This window comes from Pelodiscus sinensis, chromosome 11, assembly GCF_052426305.1.
Source record: "Pelodiscus sinensis isolate ZL-2025 chromosome 11, ASM5242630v1, whole genome shotgun sequence".
In the NCBI taxonomy this organism is placed as follows: domain Eukaryota; kingdom Metazoa; phylum Chordata; order Testudines; family Trionychidae; genus Pelodiscus; species Pelodiscus sinensis.
In genome coordinates, this window is record NC_143062.1 from 22334851 (window position 1) to 22362079 (window position 27229).

At 40.2% G+C, this 27229-nt stretch overlaps 1 protein-coding gene across 1 annotated transcript in view; it reads left to right on the plus strand.

The window, feature by feature from the left end:
• CACNA2D3 (calcium voltage-gated channel auxiliary subunit alpha2delta 3) overlaps positions 1 to 27229 on the plus strand; it is a 758781-nt gene that overhangs the window by 271566 nt on the left and 459986 nt on the right. The window contains exon 5 of the mRNA XM_089781194.1: positions 23334 to 23496. Coding sequence (XP_089637320.1) covers positions 23334 to 23496 — 163 coding nt within the window. The remainder of the gene's footprint in view (positions 1 to 23333; positions 23497 to 27229) is intronic.

Consider the following 27229-nt stretch of genomic DNA (forward strand, 5'->3'; position numbering starts at 1 on the left):
CTTTAGTGACAAATTTGTCTTATCTTGCAGATTTGTTTTGCTTTGTGTGCTCCTAGGACTATTGTGATGCAATAGCTCAGTCTGCCAGCTGCTGCACGTCAGACAATTCGCAGTTCAGATGCTGCTGCCCTGTTTCATTCGCAGAGTGAAACTGAATGCAGGTTAAGTTGAACAAGTGAAATTGTATTAAATTCTGTGGAATGCCATTTCTATGTGGCTGACTTGTTTCTAGCCTAATTCCCTGTGTTCTCTGTTCCACCCGTGTTCCATTAATTCTATTTTCTTCTGGGAACATGGACGCTCTGAGTCCAGGTCTGCAGGTCATGATATACTTAGGAAATCCTGCTTCTTAGAATGTCTGGTTCTTCTTCGAATGATGTCCCTGTGGGTGCTCCACTGTTGGTGTCAGGTCATCGCAGCACAGCAGGTCAACCCCTCCTCAGTTTCTTTGCTACCACCCTTGCTTGCAGATGGAGCTCAGCTTCTCTCCTCAGCATTTCTAGTCAGAGTAGAAAAAATAGTTATAGTTAGTTCTCTCATTTCTTGATTCACTTTAGTAGTTCTTGCTCTGATCTTTTTTAAAAAGCGACAACAAATGGGAATAAGGGTCTGGGCCGCAGCCCTTCCCTTTGGACTACTCTCCACTCGTTTTTCTTAATTAACTTCATTCCGAAATTCTTCTTTACTACCAACCTTCCCCCCCAAATAAGCTTGGGCATAGATGAGGAACTGAGGCGGGTTAGGCTGCACATGTGAGGCACAAAGGCACGAATGCCACAAGGGGCCTACTGCGCATGTGCGACCAACCAGCTACTGCTATGCAAAACTCTGATCTGTGGTGCTGGGATGTCCTGACACCAACATTGGAACATCTGTGGAGACAAACATCTCGAAGAACTCTCGTTACTGCACAAGGTGAGTAACTTCTCTTTCTTCAGACTCATACTTTTCAACCAACATCACCTTTCTTAAATTGTATGTAAACATAATGAGAATTGCTGGATAATGGACTGACAATTAATAAAACTACAAATTATTCAGTCAAACAGATTTTGTTTTCAGATTAGAATTTCATGCCTCTGATGAGGATGAATAGGACCATCTTTCCTGAAAGTGGTGTTCAGTTTTAATTCACAAAAGGTGAAAATTCAACACAAATTCCTTCAGGAATATGAATAATGCTAATGTGTTCTGAAAACCTACACTAGGGCTTCTGTTGTGTTGATAAAGGCTTAAAACCTGATATGGTCTGACCATAACACAGAAACTAAGATCAAAGTCATAATGAATGCTTGCATTGAATAATTAAACCAGTAAATTCTTCCATAAGTATTGAAGATTCTAATTTAGTAGATTTTTTTTTTTACATAGAAGGGATATCAGGACAGAGTATAGCCTATTTTTATTACTTTATTCTGACGTTAATTTTATAGAAGCTACCCTTGTGTTGCTGCTGTTATTTTTTTTTGTTGGCTTGACTATTTGTTACTTAAAATAGTTCAGACTTGGAGACATAAAGTTAATACCCATTTTACATGGTATGATGTTAGGCATCAGTATTCATTTATTTTAATATAAGACTATCGTTTACTTGTTTAAATCAGTGATTATTTATGCTTTGTTAACACACACACTCGCTCTCTCTTTCTCTCTGTTTTACCCAACATTGCTCTGGTCCTTAATTTGATTATTTTTTGTATTGTGGAAAATAAAATGTAAATGTACATGCTTCATTTAAATCATTGATCTAGGATGGGGCTGGGGATGCGGGGTTTGGTATGCAGGCTGTCTTGGGGAAAGAGGACTGCCATAGCCCTCTCTCACCACAGCAACTTAGGGCTAGGTGAGAAGCACTTCTCCATGGCCGCTGCAGCCCCAGTGGACACAGCTAAAGGAGGAGTGCATATCTCCTGACTGGGGCAGGTCCAGGTTTTTCTGCCCCCTGTACTCCCAGCCAGAGTGAGGAATGCAGAAAACTGAATGTTTTCCCCTCTCTCCTGGACAAAGGGGAACAGCCAGCAATGTCCCAGTGTGAACTGAGGGTGTGAGCTTCACCCCCATCCTCCAGGACCTCCTTAAACGTGTGTGTGGGGTAGGAGGCTTGGGGCTGTAGCAGTCCTGGACAGGGTAAAGCCAGTCAATTTCATCTGCCTGATGATTCTGTCTCTTTACTGTATGGTTTTAAGAGAAGCAGCCCCATTCCAGGCACATCTCATTTTTCTGGCACAATGAAACCCTTGCCTTGCTTTAAGTTATGATAAGCGGAAGCTTTATACCAAATTTGGTGGTTCCAGTTCTTGTCATTTAGGAGGAGTTCTTGAACAAAGAGACAGAAAAACTCTCTCAAATATTTAGTAGATTATAACTATACTTTGAACCTGTAAAATCTATACTGGTTCAACTCAGCCACATATTTATGGGGATTTTGAGACTGTTCTGATCAACTGTTTTGTGTAGGTCTGTGCATGTTTCCATTTGGTGGAGTTCAGATTTATTGATCAAGGGAAAAAAACAACAACAAAGGTGCTGTTCTGTAAAACTGACATGTATTAAAGTTTATTTCCGTATTTTAACAATAAAGTCAACATGATTCAGTGCAAGCGTGATATAAGAAAGAATCAAAGATAATGTACTCACAATTCAAAAATTCCCAGTGGGATATAATTAAAAAAGAAGAATGCAGGCAGTGTTTTGAATAACTCTTTTAAAACTGTAAGTCATCCTGATAATTAAAATGTCTTGTCAAGCTTCTGGATTTTTATATGAAGATGGAATCTTTGCGAATTGCCTGGTATGTTTGCATGTGTTTAAAAGCTGAAAAAAACCGTATTAGGTTTAAAGTTTCTGTTTTGTGGAAATCATTATTTGATTCCACGTATTTTTAAATTATTATCACTTTATTTTATTACACAAATCTTGAAACAATTTGTAAATGAATAGAGCATTTATGAATAAAAGAGACACAGTTGTTTCTTTTCTGCAGAAACTCTGTGGTCCCGGAGACATATGTTTCTTTTATTAAATTAACTCATCAGCATGGTCATGTTATTCCAACTTCAGACGTAGCTGACCAGATTGGTATATTACATGAGAGAGTCATAAATCTTTTGAAGAGGATTTGTGTATGTTCGTTTGCTCAAATTCTCATCTCTTATTTTACTTTCAAATAAACTCAATAAGGTTGAATGCTCTCTCTATTTATGTTTTGGGTTTGGTTAATAATATTAATTTAACATGCTGTTTAAAAGTAGGAACAGACAACTCCAATCCCTCCCAAAACAAAATGTTTCAACTCATATTGTTGAGTGCCATTACAAATCATGGTTTGTTCACCTTTTTCAGTATTAATCATGGTTTTGTTTATTGAGTTTGGAAAGAAGAAACTAGTATAATGTTTGATTAATTGTTCAGAGTTGCAGTTTATATTTAGAGTGTTGCAGATTGCAGCCTCTGGCTCACCTGTTTCTGTTTTGTGAGGGAATAGTAATTAGAGGCCTATTTCTGCAATACACTATGCATAAATGGTCTGTTACGCCTGTGCATCGCCATTTGAAGTCACTGGGTATGATTACACTGCAGTGTAAAAACTTCATAGGGTAGCAGAGTTAGTTTATAACTAGAAAAAACTAGAAAAACAACGAATAGTGTAATAGCACCTTAAAGACTAACAAAACATGTAGATGGCATCATGAGCTTTCGTGGGCATAACCCTCTTCTTGAGATGACTGGAGTATTAAAAGTCCAGTAAGACAGGATTTGAATTCAAACTCATGCCTAACCCTTCTTTTATCTGCACACAGATTGTACTTATCAAGAACTTGGAGCCAGGGTGCCAAAGGGGTGGACGGTCCAAGCCTGAGTTGAGCAGGGACCTAGGGATCAAATGCTTTTGCTTTTCAGGGTAGTTGCAACCCTTCATGCTCTGAAAATCTGGCAAATGTATCGCCTAATCTCTTGGGCTGACTTCATTCTCTGGGCAGTCAAGTTTGGTGTTTAGTCATCTTTTCCCACACGGCACTATGAACAAAGAGCTAGAATGGATAAATTTGGGGAAGGCGGTAGGAAGTCTAGGTTGTGGGTGAATTATATTCCAGTGGAAAATGTTCTTGTTTTTATTAAATTAAAAACTCATTTTTTTATTTTCAGCAATTTTTTATGAAAGTTTCATTAAGTTAAAGAAGAGTTTTGAACTTCTTACTATTCATGAACAGAACTGATTGGGAATTTTGTATTGACTTGCTTTTGGCAGGAAATACTGTTTTTCTTGAAATTGAAACATTGATTATTCCCACACAAGGGCTTTACAATAAAAAAAAAGTTTTGAAAAAATTAATTTTAGAATATTTTTGTTAGTTTTTATTTTTAGAGTTCTATGAGACTTCAGTAGTGCAAGTGCAATATATGCACTAGTAGTACTGACATAATAGTTCAAATAGTCTATTAATTGTATTTTATGTTTAAAACCACTAAGGGCAACTGCTAATTAGTACTCACTAGGGATGTTAAATTGAGTTTAATCAACTAATCAACTAATCAATGGACTTTCCATCGATTAGTCTATAACCATGATCTCCAACCTTTTTACACCCAAGATCACTTTTTAAGTGACAGACCAAGCCAAGATCTACCACCCCGCCCCTTCCTTGAAGCCCCGCCCCTTCCTAGAAGCCCCGCCCTCTCTATTCTCTTCCTCTATTCTCTCCATCACTTGCTATCCCCAATCCTTATACTGCTGCTTTTAAAAAAAAAATCTTCTGTATAAAGAGGTTTTTCCATCATTTGGCCTGTCTAGACTGGACCAAATGTCAGAAAAAAAACCCCTTCTTTTGGAAGCCCCCTTATTCCTTGTGGAAAGAGGAATATAGGGGTGACCGAAAGAGCATGTTTGTTCTTCCACTTAAAAAAGCGGAAGAACAAATGCATCCCTGGATGTGGAAGAGTTTTTCTGGGATATCTCCAGAATCCTGAAAAACTCCCTCGCTGGGTTGAGACAGGATGTGTGGTCTCTGGGGTGGGAAAGAGGGATTTGGGTGTGGGAAGGGGTGAGAAGTGCAAGCTCTGGGAGGAAATCTGGATGCAGTAGGAGGTGGAGAAGGGGACACTGGCTCGGGGAGGGGGCTCCAGGCCGGGCAGTGTTGGGGTACTAAGCAAGCCACAGGCTTGTGGATGTAAGGGTACAGGAATTTGGGTTGGAGTATGTGAGAGGCTCAGGGCAGGGGGTTCCAGTGTTTGATATGCTCAGATATAGGGTCTGGGGAAGGGGGAATGCAGGAGTGGTTGTGGCAGTGTGCCCTTGTAGCCAAGAATGCTAATGGCATATTACATTGCATTAAGAGGAGCATTGCCAGCAGATCCAGAGATGTCATTATTCCCCTTTGTTCGGCTTTGGTGAGGCCACATCTGGAGTATTGTGTCCAGTTCTGGGCCCCACACTACAAAAAGGATGTGGACGCATTGGAGAGGGTCCAGCGGAGGGTGACCAAAATGATTAGGGGGCTGGAACATATGATTTATGAGGAGAGGCTGAGGGAGTTAGGTCTGTTTAGTTTGCAGAAGCGAAGAGTGAGGGGGGATTTGATAGCAGCCTTCAGCTTCCTGAAGGGAGGTTCAAAAGAGGATGGAGAGACGCTGTTCTCAGTAGTGACAGATGGCAGAACAATGAGCAATGGTCTCAAGTTGTGGCGGGAGGGGTCCAGGTTGGATATTAGGAAAAACTATTTCACTAGGAGGGTGGTGAAGCACTGGAATGGGTTACCTGCGGAAGTAGTGGCGTCTCCATCCCTAGAGGTGTTTAAGTCTTGGCTTGACAAAGCCCCTAGCCAAGTTGATTTAATTGGGATTTGTCCTGCCTAGAGTAGGGGCTGGACTTGATGACCTTCTGAGGTCTCTTCCAGCTCTGTGGTTCTATGATTCTATGGCCATATGGGGGCTTGACCCCAATTGGGGGTTTGTTGACCACGCTTCATTCTTAAATAAAATACTATGTTAAACACAAAAATTTTCTGCATTGTCTTTATTTATGAGACTGGCAGGGAACCTGCCTTGAGTCAGAGGTCACTGACACATACAAAAGTCATTCGGGAGCAGGGGACACAGTACTGGGGAAGGGTGCTAGTGGGTTCTGGGGCAGGAACAGGGTAACAGTGTGGACAGTGGACAGGGGGCAGGGTGCCAGAAGGACAGGTTTCTGCAGCAGGGGACAGGGTGCTGGTGGGGGGGACAGGTTTCTGCAGAGGGGAGCAGGGGTATAGGTTTCTGTAGTGGTGAAGGCAGGGGGACAGGTTTCTGCAGTAGGGGACAGGGTGCCAGAGGGAACTGGTTTCTGCAGGGGGGGCAGGTTTCTGCAGCGGGGTGGAGAGGCAAGGGAGAGGGAACAGGGGGGCAGGAGGGCGGGGGACAGGTTTGGGGAAGGGGAGAGGGAACAAGGTTCGGGGGCAGGGAGTCCCCTACACCAGCCACAGAGGGAAGCCTCCGTCCTGTGCTCCCTCCGGGCTGACCACAGGACAGCCGGGCTGGAGCGAAGAGAAGCGGCTTCTCTTCACTCCAGCCTGGCTGTCCTGCACTCAGCCCAGGGAGGCTGCACCTAGCTTCAGCTGTGCTGGAGCAAGCTTTCGGGGCTGAGCGCAGGCAGCCAGGCTGGAGCGAAGAGAAGTGGCTGCCTGGCCAGCTGGCTGTGGCGTTCAGCCCGGACGAGGCTGCCCCGCACTCCAGCTGATCGGGAGGCTTCTCCTTTGCGCCTGCCCACGTGGAGTGTGGGGCACGCTGGCTGAGCGCCATGGCCAGCTGAAGAAGCCGCCCGATCAGCTGGAGCGCGGGGCAGCCTCCTCCGGGCTGAACGCCACAGCCAGCTGGCCGGGGTGTTTCAGCCCTCCCGACCTCCCAGCTCCCCCCATTCTGCGCAGCTACTCACCTGTGTTGTTGCTCAGTGAATAGCTGCTCCTCAAATGAGGAAATAAAATGTAAATGTACTGCGCAGGCGCGCAGTTCAGAGAGGACTCAAGAGTGACTCTAGAGCCCCTGAGATCGACCGATAGATCGCGATCTACAAGTTGGTGACCACGAGTCTATAAGTAGGGGAAACTGTGGAGCTGTGGCACTTCCTTTTTAAATGTATTAAGCTGCTCTTGATACATTTTAAAAAGCAGAAGTGTGGTGGGGGTGACCAGACACAAGCCAGGACAGCTGAACCCCATCTCGCACCTGGTCCCTCCTACTTTACTTTAGCCTTTTAAATGTATTAAGAGACTGGTGGTTCTTAATACATTTAAAAAGCACAGAAGCAGCAGGGAAGACCAGGCGCAAGCTGGGAATCAGCTTATTCTTGGCTTGAACCCTGTCCCCGCTACACCTCTGCCTCCTTTGCCCCCTGCAGAGATGGTGCTGGGGGAAAAGCCTGCTCCTCCCTTTGCTGCCTCTCTCTGATAGAGGCAATAAGGAAAGGGAAGCAACTAGTTGAGTTACTAGTCAACTATCTGATAAGCATATGCTTATTGGATAGTCGATGAGTCAACTAATCACTTACATCCCTACTACTCACTGAAATATTTATCTTCTTTTCTAGATTAGTATCACCTGTTTGTGGTGGTTCCTTGCAACATGTTTCAGCTATTATGTCATATGATATATGTATATTATGCACTATAACAACTGGCATGCCATAAAATAATGCAAAAAGCATATAAAAATGAAAAGCTAAATTTCAACATTGTTAAAGAAAATTGTCTGAAATTGAATTGTTTTGGAAATTTTGCGACATGGGAGATATCAGAAATATCTGTTCTGTGTTTAAATTTCAAAATTTAAAATTTCAAAATGTCAAAATTTTCCACAAACCGGAAAGTCAGATTTTGACCAGCTCTATTAATAAATCTTGGCTCTTCCCAGCCAGGCTGTCCTACTAGGCAGCATTTAGTTTAGCTGTGCTTTGTACTATCACCTACTGCTCTAGTTCTATCTTAAGTATCAGAGGGGTAGCCGTGTTAGTCTGAATCTGCAAAAGCGACGAGGAGTCCTGTGGCACCTTATAGACTAACTGAAGTGTAGGAGCATAAGCTTTCGTGGGCAAAGACCCACGATGCATCTGACGAAGTGGGTCTTTGCCCACGAAAGCTTATGCTCCTACACTTCAGTTAGTCTATAAGGTGCCACAGGACTCCTCGTCGCTTTTGTAGTTCTATCTTAGTGCCTCATCCTAAAGCTCTAGTCTTAATATAATTTGTGTTTATTCACAAATAGCTGCTTTAGTTTTGTGTAATTCATCAATAGCTGCTTTAGTTTTGTGTAATTAATTTTTGGACATAATACAAACATACAGCCGGTCCCCGAGTTGTGAATGGCCGATTTATAACTGTTCACAGTTACAACTAAAGCGGTCGTAAATGGCGGACCCCGAGTTACAATCTGTGCTTACAAACAGCGTGGTTGCGTGTAACTCAATGGGGTCCGACTTACGAATGAACCGAGTTATGATCAATTGCTTGGTCCGTAACCAGTTTGTAAGTCGGGAAGAGGCTGTACAGATTTTTAGCTGTAGCTAGATATGAGTTATGCTGTGACAAACTAATATTATCCTAGTGTTTGCTAACTTTATATGTCTGGCTTTTATTGAAAAAAGCCTTGCCTCATTCAGATGTTGAGATGGATGAGGCAGGGTCATGTAATGGCAATATGTCACAGGGCACCTGGAAGTTAAATCTTGCATTATTCATCTTTTATAACCATAGGTCCCTGTATGCAGTTTGGTGTAGAAGTGAACACTTGTGCAGTGTCCCATTGATTTAATTTTAAAGTCTTTCAACTTACTTCAAAATCTTATTTTTTTAATTGTTGTATAACAGATTTTTAAAACCATAACTTCTTTGTTACGTCTTGCAGGTCAGTAATCTGTTGTCCCTGGAACAGATGCAGAGACTTTTAGGAAATAATATTACATTTATTTTACTTAAACTATGCTTTTTGTTCCCACTTCTGTAGAAATTACCTATGCTGATATTTTTTTCTTAGTTTCTAAGGTGAAATGGACAGCAGATTCAAAGGAAAGAGGAGCATGCTTATAGCTCTGGGTGATAGTGTAAGTAGAGATGAACAGGAGATGGAGTAGTTTTACATAAGGAGCTTTGTGAATATTTAAAGATTATTAGAAAAATTGTAATAGGTCATCCCTGATATAGGTCCCATCAATTTTGGATTTGTGCAAGGTGGTGTCCCAAATCCTGTGATTTGAAACCCATCGAATCCAGCAGTCAAAGTTAAGAGATCCCGGAGTCTCCTTTGGTGAAAGGTTTGACTGAGTAGATAAAATTTTCAAAAACATCTAAGTGACTTACAGTCTTAAGTCCAATTAATTTTTCAAGACTTGTCAACACCATAGAATATTTGCTGGAATAGCTAAACTCACTGGCTCATATTCCATCATGTGCTCCCAATGCCCCTCTGCCATGTACATCGGACAAACCAGACTGTCTGTACACAACAGAATAAATGAATATAAATGAGACATCAAGAATGATAATATACAAAAACCAATGGGAGAACATTTTATCCTCTGTGGACACTAGTTACAGACTTGAAAGTTGCCATCTTCAAGCAAAAAAACTTCAAAAACAGGCTGCAATGTGAAACTGCTGAGCTGGAATCCATATGTAAATTTGACACTATCAAAATGGGTCTGAATAGGGACTGGGAATGGCTCTCTTATTACAACAAGTAATTTTCCACTTTAGGGCTATGTCTAGACTGGCATGATTTTCCGGAAATGCTTTTAACGGAAAAGTTTTCTGTTAAAAGCATTTTCAGAAAAGAGCATCTAGATTGGCACGGACGCTTTTCCGCAAAAGCACTTTTTGCGGAAAAGCGTCCATGGCCAATCTAGACGCGCTTTTGCGCAAAAAAGCTCCGATCGCCATTTTCGCGATTAGGGCTTTTTTGCACAAAACAAATCTCAGCTGTCTACACTGTCCCTTTTGCGCAAAAGGGACTTTTGCCCGAATGGGTGCAGCATAGTATTTCCGCAAAAAGCACTGATTTCTTACAGTAGGAAGTCAGTGCTTTTGTGGAAATTCAAGCGGCCAGTGTAGACAGCTGGCAAGTTTTTCTGGAAAAGCGGCTGATTTTCCAGAAAAACTGGCCAGTCTAGACACAGCCTAGGTGTTCTCACCTTCTTATCCGCATACACCCTGACTGAATTAGCTCTTATGTAACACTGCCATCTCTGTATTCCTACTGTTTCTTTTTCTTTCTCTTCATTCATCTAATAAAATGAGTTACAACTCATGAAAGGTTATCCCATAATAAAATGTTTAGTCTTTAAGGTGCCACCAGACTCTTTCTTGTAAGTTGACAGGTATTTTTCTGATGACTTACCTGTACCACTTCCTTGGAAGACATTAGCTAAGCCGATGAAGCCCTCTTTTGTCACTACAGTTGCATCAGTGTCAGAGGCACAGCATAGTTATGTATGCTAGGGGTTGGAGGTTTTGGGGGTTTGTTTTGTGTCAGAGACCAAGACCTGTATGTTTTTTGAAAAGTTTCTCCATATGAAAGAAACACTGGAAATTGCTAAGACTTGTAGAATAAGAGGGTAAGAATATATTAATGGGGATGCTTCAAATGGTATTTGATAAAGCTTTTACATGTAAGAAAGAGAGATTTTTAGCCCCAGTTCTGGAAAGCCTGAAGCCTATGCACTAGAAGTAGCCCTATTGATCTCAGTGGAAGTACTTACAGTACTTGGAGATAAGTAGATATAAAATGTTTGCAGGATTGGGGCCCTAAATGTTGGCATTTTTGCTCCTTTTCATGTAATTTATTGTGAATGAACATCCATGCAAAGTCTTCCTTAATTAAATCAGTTGCAAAAAATTCAGATTTAAAAAATAAATAAAGATTAACTATTCAGTGCATGTATCTGGAAATATCTGTCTGGATACTTCATATTCTATGTAGTGTTGAATAATGGAAGAGAAATTGGGAGTTGTCTCAGGGGAATGTCTTTTCATTGATGTGAGGGCAGAATAAAGCTATGTGGAATGTTCTGATTTCTCTTTTCTGGGAGGTTATGAATTCCTTTCTCTCCAGTTCACTTTGTATGTTTGCATCTCTTTGTACTGTGGATCTTTTTGCTTACACATTCAAGTTCAAATGAAAACTCACTGATGTTCACTTGATTTTTAAGCCAGGTCCATGAAAACTCTGTGTTTCACATGGTTTCCATCAAATAATAAATTGGCCTGAGTTTGCTCTGAACTGCATCTAGATATTCTTGAAACTTGGCACAAGTTCTCAGCCCCTGTGAATTTGTGTAATAAACATTGTGCACATGCCTTCTGATCTACTCCATACTAATAGGGTATTCATTTTAATATGACAATGAAATATGGTACAGTGGTTCTTTTCTTGTGCTGTGAAAATAATATCCATAGTCTCTTGCGGAAAAATATGGTTCAGTGTGGAGTTAGAAAATCTGGTTCCACCCTATACTTGCTGTACAACATCGTGCCTTTGTTTCTCTTATCTGTAAAATAAGGGACACTGTTTCCTGCTTCACAGAGGTCATGTGAACCTTATTTCAATTGTGTTTGCAAAATGCTTTGAGATCCTCAAAGGGAAGGTGCTAGGGAAGCATGAAGTGAAAATATTTGTTTTCTTCCTCTTGCTGAAGGGTTCTTTTTAAGGATAAAGTAATAGGCTTAGGGCAGATTCTCTGAAACATTTGGTTTAAATGTTCATGTTTATTAAAAAAAGAAAAAAGGAAACCTCTTCTGTTCATGTTCCTGTATTGCATTTGCTGTAGGCAGTAACACTGAAATTTTCTAGATTGCCCAGGTCTCAGATTTTCAAAAGACATTTAGGAGCTTAGCCTGACTCTGTCTACCCTGTAATTAAACACCTACAGCTGACCTGTGATGGCTGACTTGAGCTTACAGGCAGGCAGGGGCAGAGAGGGGGCAAAGGAGGTGATTTCCCCAGGACCCAGAGATTGGCGATGGTAGTAGATGGAGTTGCAGGCTCTTTAAATTGCTGATGGAGCATCAGGCTACATGTTCCAGGCAGTGCCAAGGGCTGGAGGGAGTGCACTGTGCCCAGGACAGTGCTGAGGACTGACTGCCCTTGGCTCTTCCCCTTCTGCCCTTAGCCCTGCCCCTTTCAGGAGGCTGTTGATTCTGCTGCTTGCAGGTCTTGGGCTAAGGAACTGTTTAATTGCAGTGTAGATGTTCAGACTGAGATGTAGGATCCTAGAGCCTGGACTCCCAAGGTCTGAGAGTTCTGGGTGTAGCCCAAGCCCGAATGTCTACACCTTAATTAAACAGCTCCTTAGCCTGAGCCCAAGTCAGCTGGCACAGTACAGCCCCAGGTATCTATAGGGTTGCCAGGTGTCTGGTATTGAACCGGACAGTCCGGTATTTTCGCCACCTGTCTGGTAAAAAAAAATTCAGAAAATACCGGACACCTAAAATGTCCGGTACTTTCTGATTTTTTCCCGGCCAGGAGGCCGAAAATCTTGGGCTGTTCAGCTCAATATGGAGGCAGCCTAGCAACCTTAGTGCTTACCGGGATCTGCAGGGGAGCTGTCCAGAGTGGCGCAGGGAGGCATGATCGTGGGTGGCCGCCAGCAGGGGCCACAATGCTTTTGCTTTTTTTTTTCCCCTTCTTTTTCCTTAACAACTCTCTGATTCCTTTTTTGTTGTTGTTGCTGCTGTTCGGTATTTTTTCTGAAATCATCTGGCAACCCTAGTATCCAGTTGCAGGGCAGACACACCTTGAGTCTTCTAAGTGTCTTTTGAAAATGGGACATAGGCACTTTTGAAAAATTTTGACCTTTATTAAATGTAAACCCAAAGTTTTGGGATTTAGGGCTGTGAGTGAAATCACTCAGAAGGAAGGAAACCCTCAAAGGTAGAATTATTCCAGAAATGCTTTTCTCAACTATTCACTTTGCACAGCCCATTTTGAACCAACAGAGCCACAGTTACTTAGGTGTCCACACATGTGGGCTACGTCTACACTGGCCCCTTTTCCGAAAGGGGCATGCTAATTTTCAATTTCAGAATAGGGAAATCCGCGGGGGATTTAAATATCCCCCGCGGGATTTAAATAAAGATGTCCGCCGCTTTTTTCCGGCTTGGGGATAAGCCGGAAAAGAGCGTCTAGACTGGCCCGATCCTCCGGAATAAAGCCCTATTCCGGAGGATCTCTTATTCCTCCTTTGAAGTAGGAATAAGAGATCCTCCGGAATAGGGCTTTATTCCGGAGGATCGGGCCAGCCTAGACGCTCTTTTCCGGCTTATCCCCAAGCCGGAAAAAAGCGGCGGACATCTTTATTTAAATCCCGCGGGGGATATTTAAATCCCCCGCGGATTTCCCTATTCTGAAATTGAAAATTAGCATGCCCCTTTCGGAAAAGGGGCCAGTGTAGACATAGCCATGTTGGGAATCTGTGGGTAAGTCTATGCTTCCAGTGGAGATAGACACGTTAAAAATAACAGTATAACGAGGTAGCAGAAGTGGCAGCTTGGGGTAGACCCACCCTCTTTCTTGTGTACTGGGGCAACCAGACTGAATCACTTCCTGCCTGTGTTATCTGTACCCCGGGTACAATGCTATTGTTACCATGTTAACGCAAGCAGAGCTAGTATGTCTATCATACCCAGTGTCTAACTGTACACAGTAGACTTAAGGGATACAATCCTAGCCTGTTGACATTGCTGGGAGTTTTGCCATTGACTTAATAGGACCAGGATTTTACCAAAGAATTTGACAGCACGAGTCAGCACGCACTCTACAAGTAATCATATCTACAAATGAAGCTCTTCCCCCTGCTTTCTTTAAATCAAGCATGAACCCTAGTCCTCATTAAGACCTACTGTATTTCTATGCCAAACTTCAAAACTTTTGCCATTTGTGGGGAAGGATGGTTTTTTTTTAAAAAAAGTAACTGCAGATCTGAAATGACTTTGTGAGTTTTCTGCCAAAAGACTCTTTCTGTCATTAGGACCTGGCTTTGAAAGTTTCCAGACAAAAGGTGGGTGGTTTTGAAAGTGACTGGTGGGGGGAGGGGATGAATTTATAATTGAAAATATAATTGAAAATATTTTTTTCATTCTTAACTGTAGTGGGTGCTTTAAAATAACCACCATAATAACTGCTTAGCACTTTTACATTTTTAGGGCATTTAACAAACATTAATCAGTTAATCCTTCCAACACCTCTGAGAGCCAGGCAAGTATTATCAGTTTCCTTGCTATAATTGATGCTGTGCTACAATAAATGATTATTTATTTATCCTATTTAAATGGAGCTGTAATGAGGCAATTATGCCAGAAAGTCCATGGATAATCTAGAAAAGAAAATTGTAATTTCATGTCTGATTGCAAAGAAGACTATATCAACCACAATTGCAAGAATCCTGGTAACATTGTTATGCTGGCTCAGTTAAGAGAAAGCCAGATTGAGAGTGACATTTCAGCCCTCCATAGCATCAAGGTTGTTTCTTGAGATGAAGCAAAAACAAACAAACAAACAACAACAACAAAAATCCACTAATGAAACTTGCAGTGGGCAGCATTACAGTAAAGCTTCCAAAACCTCTTGGGGAGCAAAAGTAAGGGTTAATGGATGTATCTTTCAGTAAAAGAACTAAGCTATCTTACATTTAAAAGTTTTTAAAATTATTTTTTGTTGTTGAATTAGACAATTAACTTCTGTGTCCTCCCAAACTTGTTTTCTAGCCATGAGGGTATGTACTTGAGCAAAAGTGCTCTAATAATGTGAGTAAGGATTGGACAGCAGTAACTGTTCAGTATTGAACAGCTGTTAGAAGGCTTTTTAGAGTTTAGAGGCTTGTGTTCTCTCAGGGTATGTCTACACTGCAGCGTTTTTTCTGGGAAAAAAAATCAATTTTTCTGACAAAACCTGTGTTACGTCCACACTGCAATCATGTTCTTTCGAAAATAAACTGAAAGAACAGAGGGTTTTTCTGACATTGGTAAACCTCTTTCTATGAGGAAGAAGCCTTTTAAAGGCGTGTGTGGATGGGGAAGAAGGAGTTTTTTCGAAAGAAGAGGATAGAGGAAAAAGCCCAGGTGCCCTGGTGGCCACTCCATCCATAGTAAACACAGCTTAAATGTTCTGGAGAAGTTCATCCAGGTTTTCCTTTTTCCAAACCTCACCTTTGGTGACAGATTTTTGTGGGGTTCCCTTTTTTTTAAAAATTGCTCTTTATGCCTCTTCTCTCTCCTGTCACCTACTAATTTTTATTTTCTGCTTTTCTTTCCTTCTGCAGTGCTTTTTAGTTCTCTCTGAGAATCTGGTGATTGAGTCTCAACATAAATAACATTAGATTTCACTTCTTTAGGATTTCCTAGAGGCCTCTGGCAAGAGTTACTGTGACTTTGGAAGAAATGTTTTATCTTTGTAGTGTAATTGCTGAATATTATGTTAAGAATATGTATGTTAAGTATATTTCCTTTGATAATGACATGTTCTCTTTTTTCGATTAATCTTATCTATTGGCCATTTTTTGATTCCCATAAAGAGTGAACAGTATAGATTTATGTGGAACTCTGCTGTACCTTTAGAGTACTAAATTTACAGTAAATATTTTAATAAATTGTCTTTGAGACTAGGTTAGTAATTAGCCTACTTTTTAGCATTTGGATTTTGGGACATATCTTGAATATGTAAATTCTTTTGAAGAGTTTCCAGCAAATGTGGAAAAGTGGGGACAATTTAGTTTTGAGGATCAGAGTCTAAGTATATTGTAAAGTTATGGAAATGTTTTATGTTTCTATGTATCCTTCTCTGCTGGAGTCACAAATGGAATTTCTAAAAATAGCAGTACACTGGGGGAAAATGCAGTTGGTCATAATATTTTCCACCACTTCATGATCATGATGTATAATGGTAAGAAACATAGTGCTGAGTATATCATTATGTAACCTGAAGATAGTTGGCTGATCATCTGAGATTTTATGCCTTGTTTTGGAAAGTTTTTGGCAAACACAGGAAGGACGCTGGGTACAAAGTGTCAGGCAGGAGTGAAAAGCTTTGCCTTGGCCAGCTACCAATGAATGCATGAAAGGTCACAGATAGATATCCTAATCATATGGATTTGAGTGCACATTATATCTTCTGTCATTTTTACATAATGTAGACTCTTTTCTCAAGAGAAGGCATAGTAATATGTAAAACCATCTTATCAAATATTATTCTGTAAGCAGCATAATAGTATCAGTTGGTTAGTTGCAGTTACTTTGTGAAAGTATGTAGGTATGTATGTAGGAAGGCAACAAACCAAGCCCAAATATATTTGAATGGATCTGAAGTAGTGTATTGCTGTAAAAATGTGTAAATGCATGTAAACAGCCTGTTTGTTAAGATATGTGAAACTACTGCATGAAACTACTCTCAGCATTCTGCTGTTTTTTCTTCTTGCAATCTACCACTTGCTAGATCCCCTCTCTTGCACACTGTTTATTAACTCCCCTTACAATATGTTCATGGTGACTTCATTGATTTAGTTACTCCCCTTTTGGGGAAGCCAGTATACATTTGTGACTGATCATTCTGCTTAAAGAGTGCCCTTCAGGAATAATGCACACTCCATTTCAAGCATATTGGTAAAACAGTTTTATGTTCCCAGTATTATAATGCCTCTGCAGTCATGCAACAACTACATGGGAGTGGAAATGATGGTAATTACTACTTATTTGCAATACTAATACATCTGTCTCCTGTAACTAATTGGAATCACTACTGTAATTCTCCATCCCTCCCCCCCCCCCACATGTGATATATTTAGGTTTTCGCAGTCCTGATGACCTATAATATATATTTTCACTGTACTTAATGAAAAAACACATGATCTATCTTCAGAAGTCATGTCACATTAATTTAACTAGAAACAAAGTTGTTCTCTTTTTCATTCATATTATTCTGCAATAATGTTATTTGACAGTTTTATTTTAAAATAAGACCTCAGTCAATTGTATTTAGTTTTATATTGCAACTTAAACAGGAGTACTTTGAATGTAAGTGAAAACTGGGTCAAAATGAATTAATAAAATATTTTCTTTTTAAATAAAATGTAAATATTTATATTTCAAAAAGTAAATATTGTTTTCAAAATATTTATACATATTTTATGATGAACCTCTTAAAGCATCTCAAGATTTCTGTTTACATTTTTTTATTTTTTCAGTGTAAATAATCAAAAGAATGGCATTTATCTGTAATAATTCTTTAATTGCAGTACTGTAGCACTACACTTAGACTACTTTTTATTGTGTGTCTAGCTCTGTTATGTCTAATTTTCAGCTAGGTTCCTACTGAAGTCAGTGGAACTATTCACGTGCTTAAATAGAGTACACATGTAAGTACCTTGCTCTGAATAGAAGTGTGTACCCTAGAAGTTTTCCCATGGTCTTGGGCCAGTACTACTTCCGGGTAGGGGAAAAAAACCTTTTTTTTCTTGGTGGTGGTTTTTACATCCCGCAAGTCATGCATTTTTCTCCAAAATTCAGCCTACTTGCAGTTCATCATTGGCCCTGGTAGCTGTCCAGAGAGATGGTTCAACACACATCAACCTCCGTGGCAGGAATTTGTCACAAACATTTGTATTTAAACAGACTTCAAAAATAAAGCACATTGTAGTTCAAGCTTTCTTGTCAGAACCAGCCTCGGCATATTGAATAAACCTGCAAACCAGTTTCTGCAGCTCGCAACCCCACCCATCCATAATAGGTTTATTTTTTATCATTGTTGCAACCACTGCATATAGGTCTAGCCTGAAGATTTTGGAACTGCTAGTGATATAATTCTTCGGAATGAACCCCAAATTCAGTGGAGTCACTTTATAAAAAAATGTGCATGGCTATGAAGGACTTGTAGGATCCTCACAGCTCTTTCTATCTCTCCCAAGTTGCTGAGGATTTGCCAGAGGTAACACTTTATTCATCATATGGTGAGAGGGCATAAATAATTGTTTAAGTTCTCGATCTGCATGTTACAGTTTGAACCTCTCAGTTGCAGGACTCTCTGGTCTGGCAATAGCTGTTGTTGGATCAGAGAGCCCCTGGACCATAGAGAATGGCTGAGAATGGGGGCTGGCTGGGAATCCAGCAACAGAGGGACCAGCAGCTGGGAGTCCAGCCAGGGTTGGCAGCAGAGGTGGGTCAGTGACTGGGGGGGGGGGCGCAGCCAGTAGTGGCACCAGGTTGGGAGCCCACCCAGTGGCCAGGGAGCAGGGAGCCCAGCTGGTGCCCCAGTGGCCAAGGCTGCTGTTAGGGTTGGCAGATGTGAAGGGAACATGGGAGATAGGGGGCAGCAAACAGGAGGGAGGGCAAGCATCCAGAAGGCTGGCAGCCCCCAGGAGAGCCCAGAAGCCATCAGCAGATGGGCCAGAACTGAATTTCCCTGATCTGGCAAACTCCCTCATTTGGGACTTGTCAGGTCATAGAATCTTAGGGCTGGAAGAGACCTCAGGAGGTCATCATGTCCAGCCCCCTGCCCAAAGCAGGACCAGACCAACTAAATCATCCCAGCCAGGGCTTTGTTAAGCTAGGACTTACAAACCTCCAGGGATAGAGATTCTACCACCTCCCTAGGTAATTCATTCCAGTACTTTACCACTCCTAGTGAAATAGCTTTTCCTAATATCCAATCTAGAGCTATCCCACTGTAACTTGAGACCATTGCTCTTTGATCTGCCTTTCATCACTACTGAGAACAGACTCGCTTCTATTCTCTTTGGAACCTCCCTTCAGAAAGTCGAAGGCTGCTATCAAATCCCCCCCTCAATCTTTTCTTTTGCAGACTAAACAATCCCAAATCCCTCGGCCTCTCCTCAGAGGTCATGTGCTCCAGCTCCCTAATTATTTTGGTTGCCCTCTGCTGGATCCTTTCCAATGCATCCATGTCCCTTCTCTAGTGGGGGGGGGAGGGGGCCCAGAACTGGACACAGTACTCCAGATGTGGCCTCACCAGTACCAAATAAAGGGGAATAATAACTTATCTAGATCTGCTGGCAATGCTCCTCCAAATGCACCCTAATATGCCATTAGCCTTTTTGGCTATAAGGGCACGCTGTTGACTCATATCCAGCTTCTCATCCACTGTAATCCCTAGATCTTTTTCTGTTGAACTGCTACTTAGCCAATCGGTCTCCAGCTTGTAACAATGCTTGGGATTCTTCCGCCCCGAGTGCAGGACTCTGAACTCGTCCTTGTGGAACCTCATCAGATTTCTTTTAGCCCAATCCTCTAATTTGTCTAGGTCACTCTGGACCCTATCCCTGCCCTCCAATATATCTACCTCTCCCCCTAGCTTAGTGTCATCCACAAATTTGCTGAGGGTGCAATCCAGCCCCTCATCCAGGTCATTAATACAGATGTTGAACAAAAGTGGCGCTAGAACTGATCCTTGGGGCACTCCACTTGAAACCGACTGCCAACCAGATTGTGCCGGACCAGGGAAACTCAACCTGTACAAAGATGGCAGTGGTGTATAATGTGCAAAATATATTTGTTTATACAAGAGCAGACACAAATGCAGTGGAATGTTAACGTTCTTGTACATGTCTTTAGGGATATCTCTGTAATAAAGTATATGAATGGACTTTCTTGTAACGACTTTGCTTTGGTTTGCCATTCACTGTGCATATCTCTTTACACACAAGGTTCGAACAGTTTCACTGTCTGGTCATATCACAGTCAGTCTCCCAGTAGTCCTAACCCAAATAATCATTTTGCTGTTAGACTAATATGTTTTTGGTGTGTCACATTGTGCACTGTGGGAGCTCACCTTGTTAAGGTTACATCAGAGGTTGACAAGATTAAACTGAAGTCATTTTCTCTTACAGCTTAACAGCTAGAGTATCTGTATTGTCAGCAAATAAGACTTTATCCCCTTTCCTAGGGCATTATCTTGAATGTAGTGTCAGAGTGCCAGATGGATTTACTTCACTATTTTTAATCCAATTTTTATTTTTAATTTTCCTCTACCGCCTTTCAGCTGTCACAGGCAATATTTTCCTGGGAAACTATAGCAGATGTCCACAAAAGGAATGACTGTACAACAGCCCTTCCTTGATGCCAATCTCTTCCTAACCTCAGTACTAACCATTTCAAGTACAGAGGTCAGAGGTTTACCTGATGTTTGTTCTCCATGGCATGATTTTTAAGAAACAAACAAAATTATTTTTGTTCTTTCAACATGACATGGAAAAAGTTTAGGGGAGGTGTTATTAGAGTCTATTGTTTTGTTATTAGTTATAGACTTCAATGCCTTTGGGATAATTGATGGATGAACATGCATTTCAATTGGTTTTACTTGTTTACATAATCAGATTATTCCATCAACTTTTCCACAAATTGTAAGACATGAACCATAGTCTCAGGCCTAAAAAGTCAATTAATTAAACAAAAACCTGTTAATTGCAAAATTAAAAGTATTTTTATTAAAGTCTTAACAATTTTTAATACCTACCAAGCCTGGCAATTTAACATTTCAGAGGAACATAATGAAGGACGATGTCTACAGATTAATCCCTTTGGGAAAGGAATAACCAAATTAATAAGGAAAAAAAAAGGAGAGTGTGCCAGCAGTATGCTTTTGTTTCCATACTGTTTATATCTTTCTGTTTCAAGAACTTAGTATTAAAAACAGGAAGACATTGTATCTTCCTCTTAAAAGATATAATATTTAAATATATTGTGGTTGAATTTTGATATACATGTTTATGAAAATCTACTGTAAAAGCGATGAAAAGTTCCATTATCAATGACCATGAAATAGTCATGCACAACTTGCTATCGTCTGAGATCCATTAATGTTTAGTAATGTAAAGAGTACTAGTGTCTCTTCTCTTCCACCTATATTCTCCTGCAGCCTCTGTGATGGGAAAATTCTGTGTGGGTCAGAAAAGGAAAAAGAATCATCAGTGACTTTAAGGAGTGCTCTTTCCTTGTTTCCTTCCTTCCTTTTTGAATGCTCAGCCTTACTGTGGGCTGGCGGTGGGGGGGGGGGGGAAGAGTTGGTAAATTGCTACAACATAAACCTGTTGTCTTTCACTCCCCAAGGGAGGTTTTATAAAGCCTTCTCCTTTTCCATGGTGGCATTCTGCACCCTAATGAATAGCTCTCCTCTTGGGTTAAAAGTAGGGGACCAAGTTTTGGAGACCTGCTGTTTGGCATCATGCTGGTTATCTTTCCCAGTCTGGGAAGGAATTTTTCCTCACCACTTCATTGGCCTTAAATAAGAAGCTGTCAGTATTATCTCTTGTAAGGGTAAACCAACATTTTTGTCATAGTGAATGGCTGAATAAAAAGAGGCATCAAGTGGACCTATAGGTTCTAAAGTTTTACCTAGTTTTGTTTTTGAGTGCAGTTATGTAACAAAAAAAAATCTACATTTGTAAGTTTCGCTTTCATGAGAAAGAGATTGCTTTATGGTATTTGTATGAGACTAATTGAAAAATACTATTCATTTAGTTTATCATTTTGCAGAAAAGGTTGGACCTCCATGGTCCGACACACTCAAGAACTGAGTGGTCTGGAACCAGAGAGTTTGCCAAACCAGAGAAGGTCAGTACTACTCTGCTAGCCCTTGGCCCTGCTCCCGGGCTTCTCTCTGGACACTGGAGCTCCCAGGGCTGGGAAACCCTGCCCTGCTGCTGGCCCCACTAGCGTGAGCTCAGCTGAGCTCCCAGAGCCTGGGCTCCCCACCCTGCTTCCCACCAAACTGCCATCAGAGGGAGTCCCCAGGGTTTTGGGCCAAAGCAGCCTGTCCACCACCAGCCCCGCTGCTGCTAGAGGTTCTCTGAAGTGCCCTGCCAGGATTGCCCAACCACTGCGAGTTCTGCTGCTGAACCACAGATGTGGCCAAATAGAGAGTCCTGTATTTGAGAGGTTCAACCTGTACAAATATTTGTAATAAAATAATAAAAATCTGTCCTGTGTGCTTTGTATTCTCTCTTGTAATTGAAATCAATATATTTAAAAATGTAGAAAAACATTTAAAAGTAATACATTTCAATTGGTAATCTTGTTTAACAGTGCAACTAACTGAGATTAATCACAATTAATTTTATCACAATTAATTGTATGTGTTAATTGCATGACTTAACTGTGATTAATCTACAGCCCTAAAATGACTCTTTTGAAAACATTTAAAGCTTTCAGGTACCCATCATGTATCATTTATCTGTTTCTTTGCTCATCATTTTACCTTCATAAATATAATGAAGAAATCCTATACAATTAATTTCCACGGTATTGGGTATCTGGTCTCTACATGTGCTGTTGTTATTTATGATCATGTACTTAGTTATAACAATGACTGTGATTCAACTTCATGAGCTTCTTCAAAGATATTACGCTCGGACCTTTTACAGTTAGTAAACGTTTGAAAAACTTTTTAGTTTTCAAAGGTTGAAAGATTAAAAAGGGTTATGTATTGCTTCTTGTTGCCTAAAGAGTTTGATAGAATCCTTGTTTGAGAGAGGTCTCTCTCTCTCTCTCTCTCTCTCTCTCTCTCTCTTTCTTTTTCATATCCACACTCTTGTGCAACTCCCAATCAATCATTTTATCTAAATTGCTTTTGCTTATCTTGTTAAGCTCTATTCAGAAGAAGCCAAATATCATTTAGGTGTCTTTACACATACAGATGATAATTTATTTCTCCAGAATAAGTCAAATCTAGATTTATATTACTGTCAAAGTTGAAGTTGGATTGTGTGAAGCCTTTTGTAATATGTATTTGTGATGTTCAGCATGAAGCAGATAACTCCTTTTCTTTAAGAAATGGCAGTCAATCCAAATTATGGTTGAAGTACTATAAAAACCTAGGAGAAACATGCTATAGGATTCTTCTGTCATCAATTTTAGCCAATTCATTTTAACATAGTTTGTGGAGTCAAAAAGCTTTAAGTTCACCAAGCTATAAGATCACCCCAACTGTAGTTTTCAAATTGGAAATAATTAAGCTAAAAGGAAGATTTTTGCCAGTATATAATTGTGCCACAAATGGCTTAAGCTGGGAAAACTTTGTGTTAAAATGGTCCTCCTGTTGTGTACAATGGTTTTGGACTGACCTTAGCATTTAGCTTTGAGGGATGTGCATTCATAGATATAAAATTGTTTTCAGAAGGATGTGCACAAGTGCTTGTTTGGTTAAATGAATCTGTGAACTCCTAAGAACGTGCATTGTTTTATATCATGTTCTTCTGCTGTAGGTGAAAGCATATGTAATAAATATTACATAGGTGAATGCATGGATGAAAATGTAAGAACATTCGTTGTTCAAGTCATATAATAACTACTTGTGAATTTTGGTTGCAGTATGAATACTTCAATGCTGTTCTCATCAATGAACGAGATGAAGAAGGAAATTTTTTAGAACTGGGGAAAGAGTTCATTCTAGTGCCAAATGACCACTTCAATAACTTGCCTGTGAACATCAGCCTGAGTGATGTCCAAGTACCAACCAACATGTACAACAAAGGTTAGCTAATATATTTTTTTCTCTCAACATTTCTCAAGCTAAAGATGTGAGGCAACCTGTTATTAGTAAATAGATATATTTGATAAACTAATTCTGTATTTTTTTAAGTTAAGTTACTCTCAATCTTCAGATGAGATAATGCCATAAAAGCTACAGGTCTGAAGATAAATTTCTTTTCTCTATGGAAACATGCATGGTAACCCAGCATAATCAACACTTTGCATATGTCATTTGCTGCAAACTTACGTAGAACAAATGACTTTCCATAGTTTCCAGATCAGTTATACAAGCCTTAAATTGTCATTCATTAGATAGGCTCTCTGTTTGCTATGAGCCTAAGTGCACCTTTTAAACATGACACAGAGAGTAAAACTATTAAGCTGGTAGGAGAACTCTTAACAGTTTAACACTGGCTGCCACTACCTCTTAGGTAACATGTACAGCAAATTAATTTTAATAACTTATCATACGTGATTCTGAGTGGTATACTTGACATGTAGTGCATTATGTATATGCTTAACAAACACCTGGTCTAACTAACTCAAAGTGCATTGAGCCTGAAAACAGGGGTCATAAACTGTACTCATGACAGCTTGTTTTCATTTTCCCTTTGGAATTTCTTGTTGTCCAGTCATCAGAATTCGGTCTGTCTGCTTATTAGAATTATAGAGCAACAATCAGTTTAATTTTCTGAGCTATACCAATGATGAAATGTATTAAGTTATAGCACACAAGTTTATGAGCTGCAGTCCTTGGGGTACTTGTCAATGATCCATGGAGAGCTGACTGGTCACATGATGCTGGCTTCTCTTTTAAACTGTTAAAAGACATCTAAAAATGCATTAAATACTTTCCAAATGCTGCAGTTCCATGTCAGTAATTGCGGTAATTGACTCAAGGGTGTTGTGTAATCGTAAATGAAAAGGCAGATAGTCCAAACAATTTGGACTGAGAGGAGAATGAATCATGAGACAACCTTTCTTCTAAGATGTGATTCACTATGGAGAAGCTTGAGAACTCAGAAATTGTAGAGAAATGTTTAAATTTGGGATTACAAAAAAACAAAGCTTCATGGTAAATATGTGAGACGATTAAAATAGAATATTTTAAGGAGATTTAGAAAATGCTTCTAAAGCTATCAAATAATTTTGGTTTTTAAAAGAGCTAATATTTTTCAAATTGTACCTCTCTAAGGGTGTGTCTACACAGCAGGGCTTAACTTGAAATAAGGTACACAAATTGAGCTACATCAATTGCGTAGCTTATTTCGAAATAGCTTATTTAGAAATTGGGAGCGTCTACACAGCACTTATTTCAAAATAGAGCACTCTTCCTCTGACTTCCCTTACTCCTCATACAATCAGGGTTACAGAAGTCGGAGTAAGAAGTCCTCCAGCTTGACAGTATTTCAACATTATTTTGAAATATCTGCCTGCTGTGTACACATGGACTAACTTATTTCGAAATAACGCTAATTATTTCAAAATAATGTTGCTGCGTAGATGTACCCTAAATGAACTCATTTCCGACTTTCTATATTCATATTGATTCCTCATTAAAATAAAATCAGAAAGGAAAAATATATTGCGATGGCTGCAAAGGGCTTTAGACATGCTAAATTAGTCTTATTTTGTAGCAAGAAGTTAAGTGGCTGAGCAAGTGAGATGGTCAGATTTTATTAAAATGTGAGGACCTCCTTCTTATCCATTATTATACTTTACTGTACAGAACTACTTTTCTGACCCTAATGAACTACATATTGAATCCTACATCAACTGCGCTGTCAAATCTTGTTTTGGCTGCTAATCCAGGATTTGCCTGTAGAGAAATATGAGGGAACTACATGATGATGATTCCTGTCTCCACTTTTCCTAATTTAAACCAGACAAAATGATCACTTTGTGCAGCTGCAGAGGAAAATTATTTCTATCTTTCTAATTTTTCTAACTGGTGAAATCTGGATTATTGTGGATATTTTCCTGAAACACAGACACACAGATTCATTGTGGACATTCAACAAAGAGAGGTGATCCGTACACTGTACATTTTTTGGCAGACCATTCTTGTATTTATCTATTGTGATGGTCTGGTGTCCGATAGCTTAATCAAACTGTTGGCATAAGGCATGGGCACTAGGATAGTTATTGGTTGACAGCAAGGCACTTGCAGAACAGAGAATGTCTTTTTGTGCAGCTGTGTATTGTATCTCATTTTGTTGTATTTGTAGGGGGTAAGCAAAATCACACATGAAATCATGACTCAAGCCCCAGTAATAAGACTTACTTAAAAATCATAAGACGTTAAAAATAATACATTTTGCAACTTCTTAAAATATTTGCCCTTTGGTGTTTGTGCCTAAATGGTATTTCTACACTGCAATTAAAATCCCATGGCTGCTGTGTGGCAGGTGACTCAGGCTAAGAGGCTGTTTAATTGTGGTCTAGATGTTTCGGCTTGTGGTACAGTCTGAGCTCTGAGGCCCTCCCACCTCACAGGGATTTACACCCTGGGCTCCAGTCCAAGCCTCTATGTGTGCACTGCAATTAAACAATCCCTTAGTCTGAGCCCTGCAGAACTGAGTCAGCTGGCCCCAGCCAGCTGCAGGTGTCTAAATGCAGTGTAGACACACCCCTAGAATTCATATTTTCAAGCTTTTGTCTGTAACCATGAGGGCTAGAAATTTACTTGCGGGAGGGGGAAAACAATGAGATTTCACATAATTCCATGAATTCCAGAGCTGGGAGAGCAAATATCAGGAGATTGGTTGTAAAGCCTGGAGAGAAGCCAGCATTGAATGTCACAGATATTAGTTCAGAATGCAATGTCCAATCATGTGGCATTTAGTCACCTGACCCAGCTGCCAGCCAAAGCTGTGAAGCAGGGTTCAGGAATATATGTTTCTGTCTCAGACTCCTACCACATGGTTTACTCCTGGGAGAATTGTGTGCCAGTGTGTTAGTGCAGAATTAGTGTCCTTCACAAAGTCCCCTCCCCCGCAGAATAATTGATTCTGAGTTGGAGGCAAAGGGTAGCTACAGGAGGTGAATACTTGTATACCCTTTGCCCACCAGGGGCTGATGTTGCACCAGAAGAGCAGGCAACTGCCTCAAGAATTGGAACTAAAGTTACATACTTAGTTACAAGAAGTTTGATGAAATAACGAAATAGATCCTACAGTTGGGAAGAATAATTTTTCTTAGCAAGAGAAAGCAGGTAGGCATAGCTAAGTTGATTTAAGTTAATGGGCGATTTTCTTTTGTACTCGATTGCAGTTGAATATATGTAATCTTGTCTCTCTGAGTTTTACAATCTAGCAATATTTCCTAGAGGACAAAATTTCATCCAATTAGCACAGTTGGCAATGGAATGAAATGTGCTCTATAAAGCTGCAGAACTTAGTTATCTAAAAAGCTGTTTTGCTGTGTGTTAAATATACTTACAATAAGAAATCGGAGTGAGGAGGTGTCCAAACCTACTTAGTATCAGAACACAGATTTCAAAATTCTGATTGCTCTGTTCACTGTGTGACTATTTATTTGTGCCAATATTCATATTGTAGAACAATCTATCTCAAGTGTAAGGAGTGCTTTAATGCAATGATACTTTAAAGCACAGTGTTATGAATCTATAATCATCACTCTGCTCTTAGTTTCAGACAGGATTTCATTATATCTAGTGTTCCCTGTAAGATTTCTTACCCATGATCAGAGTGAGTTTTGTCTTGTGCACCAAT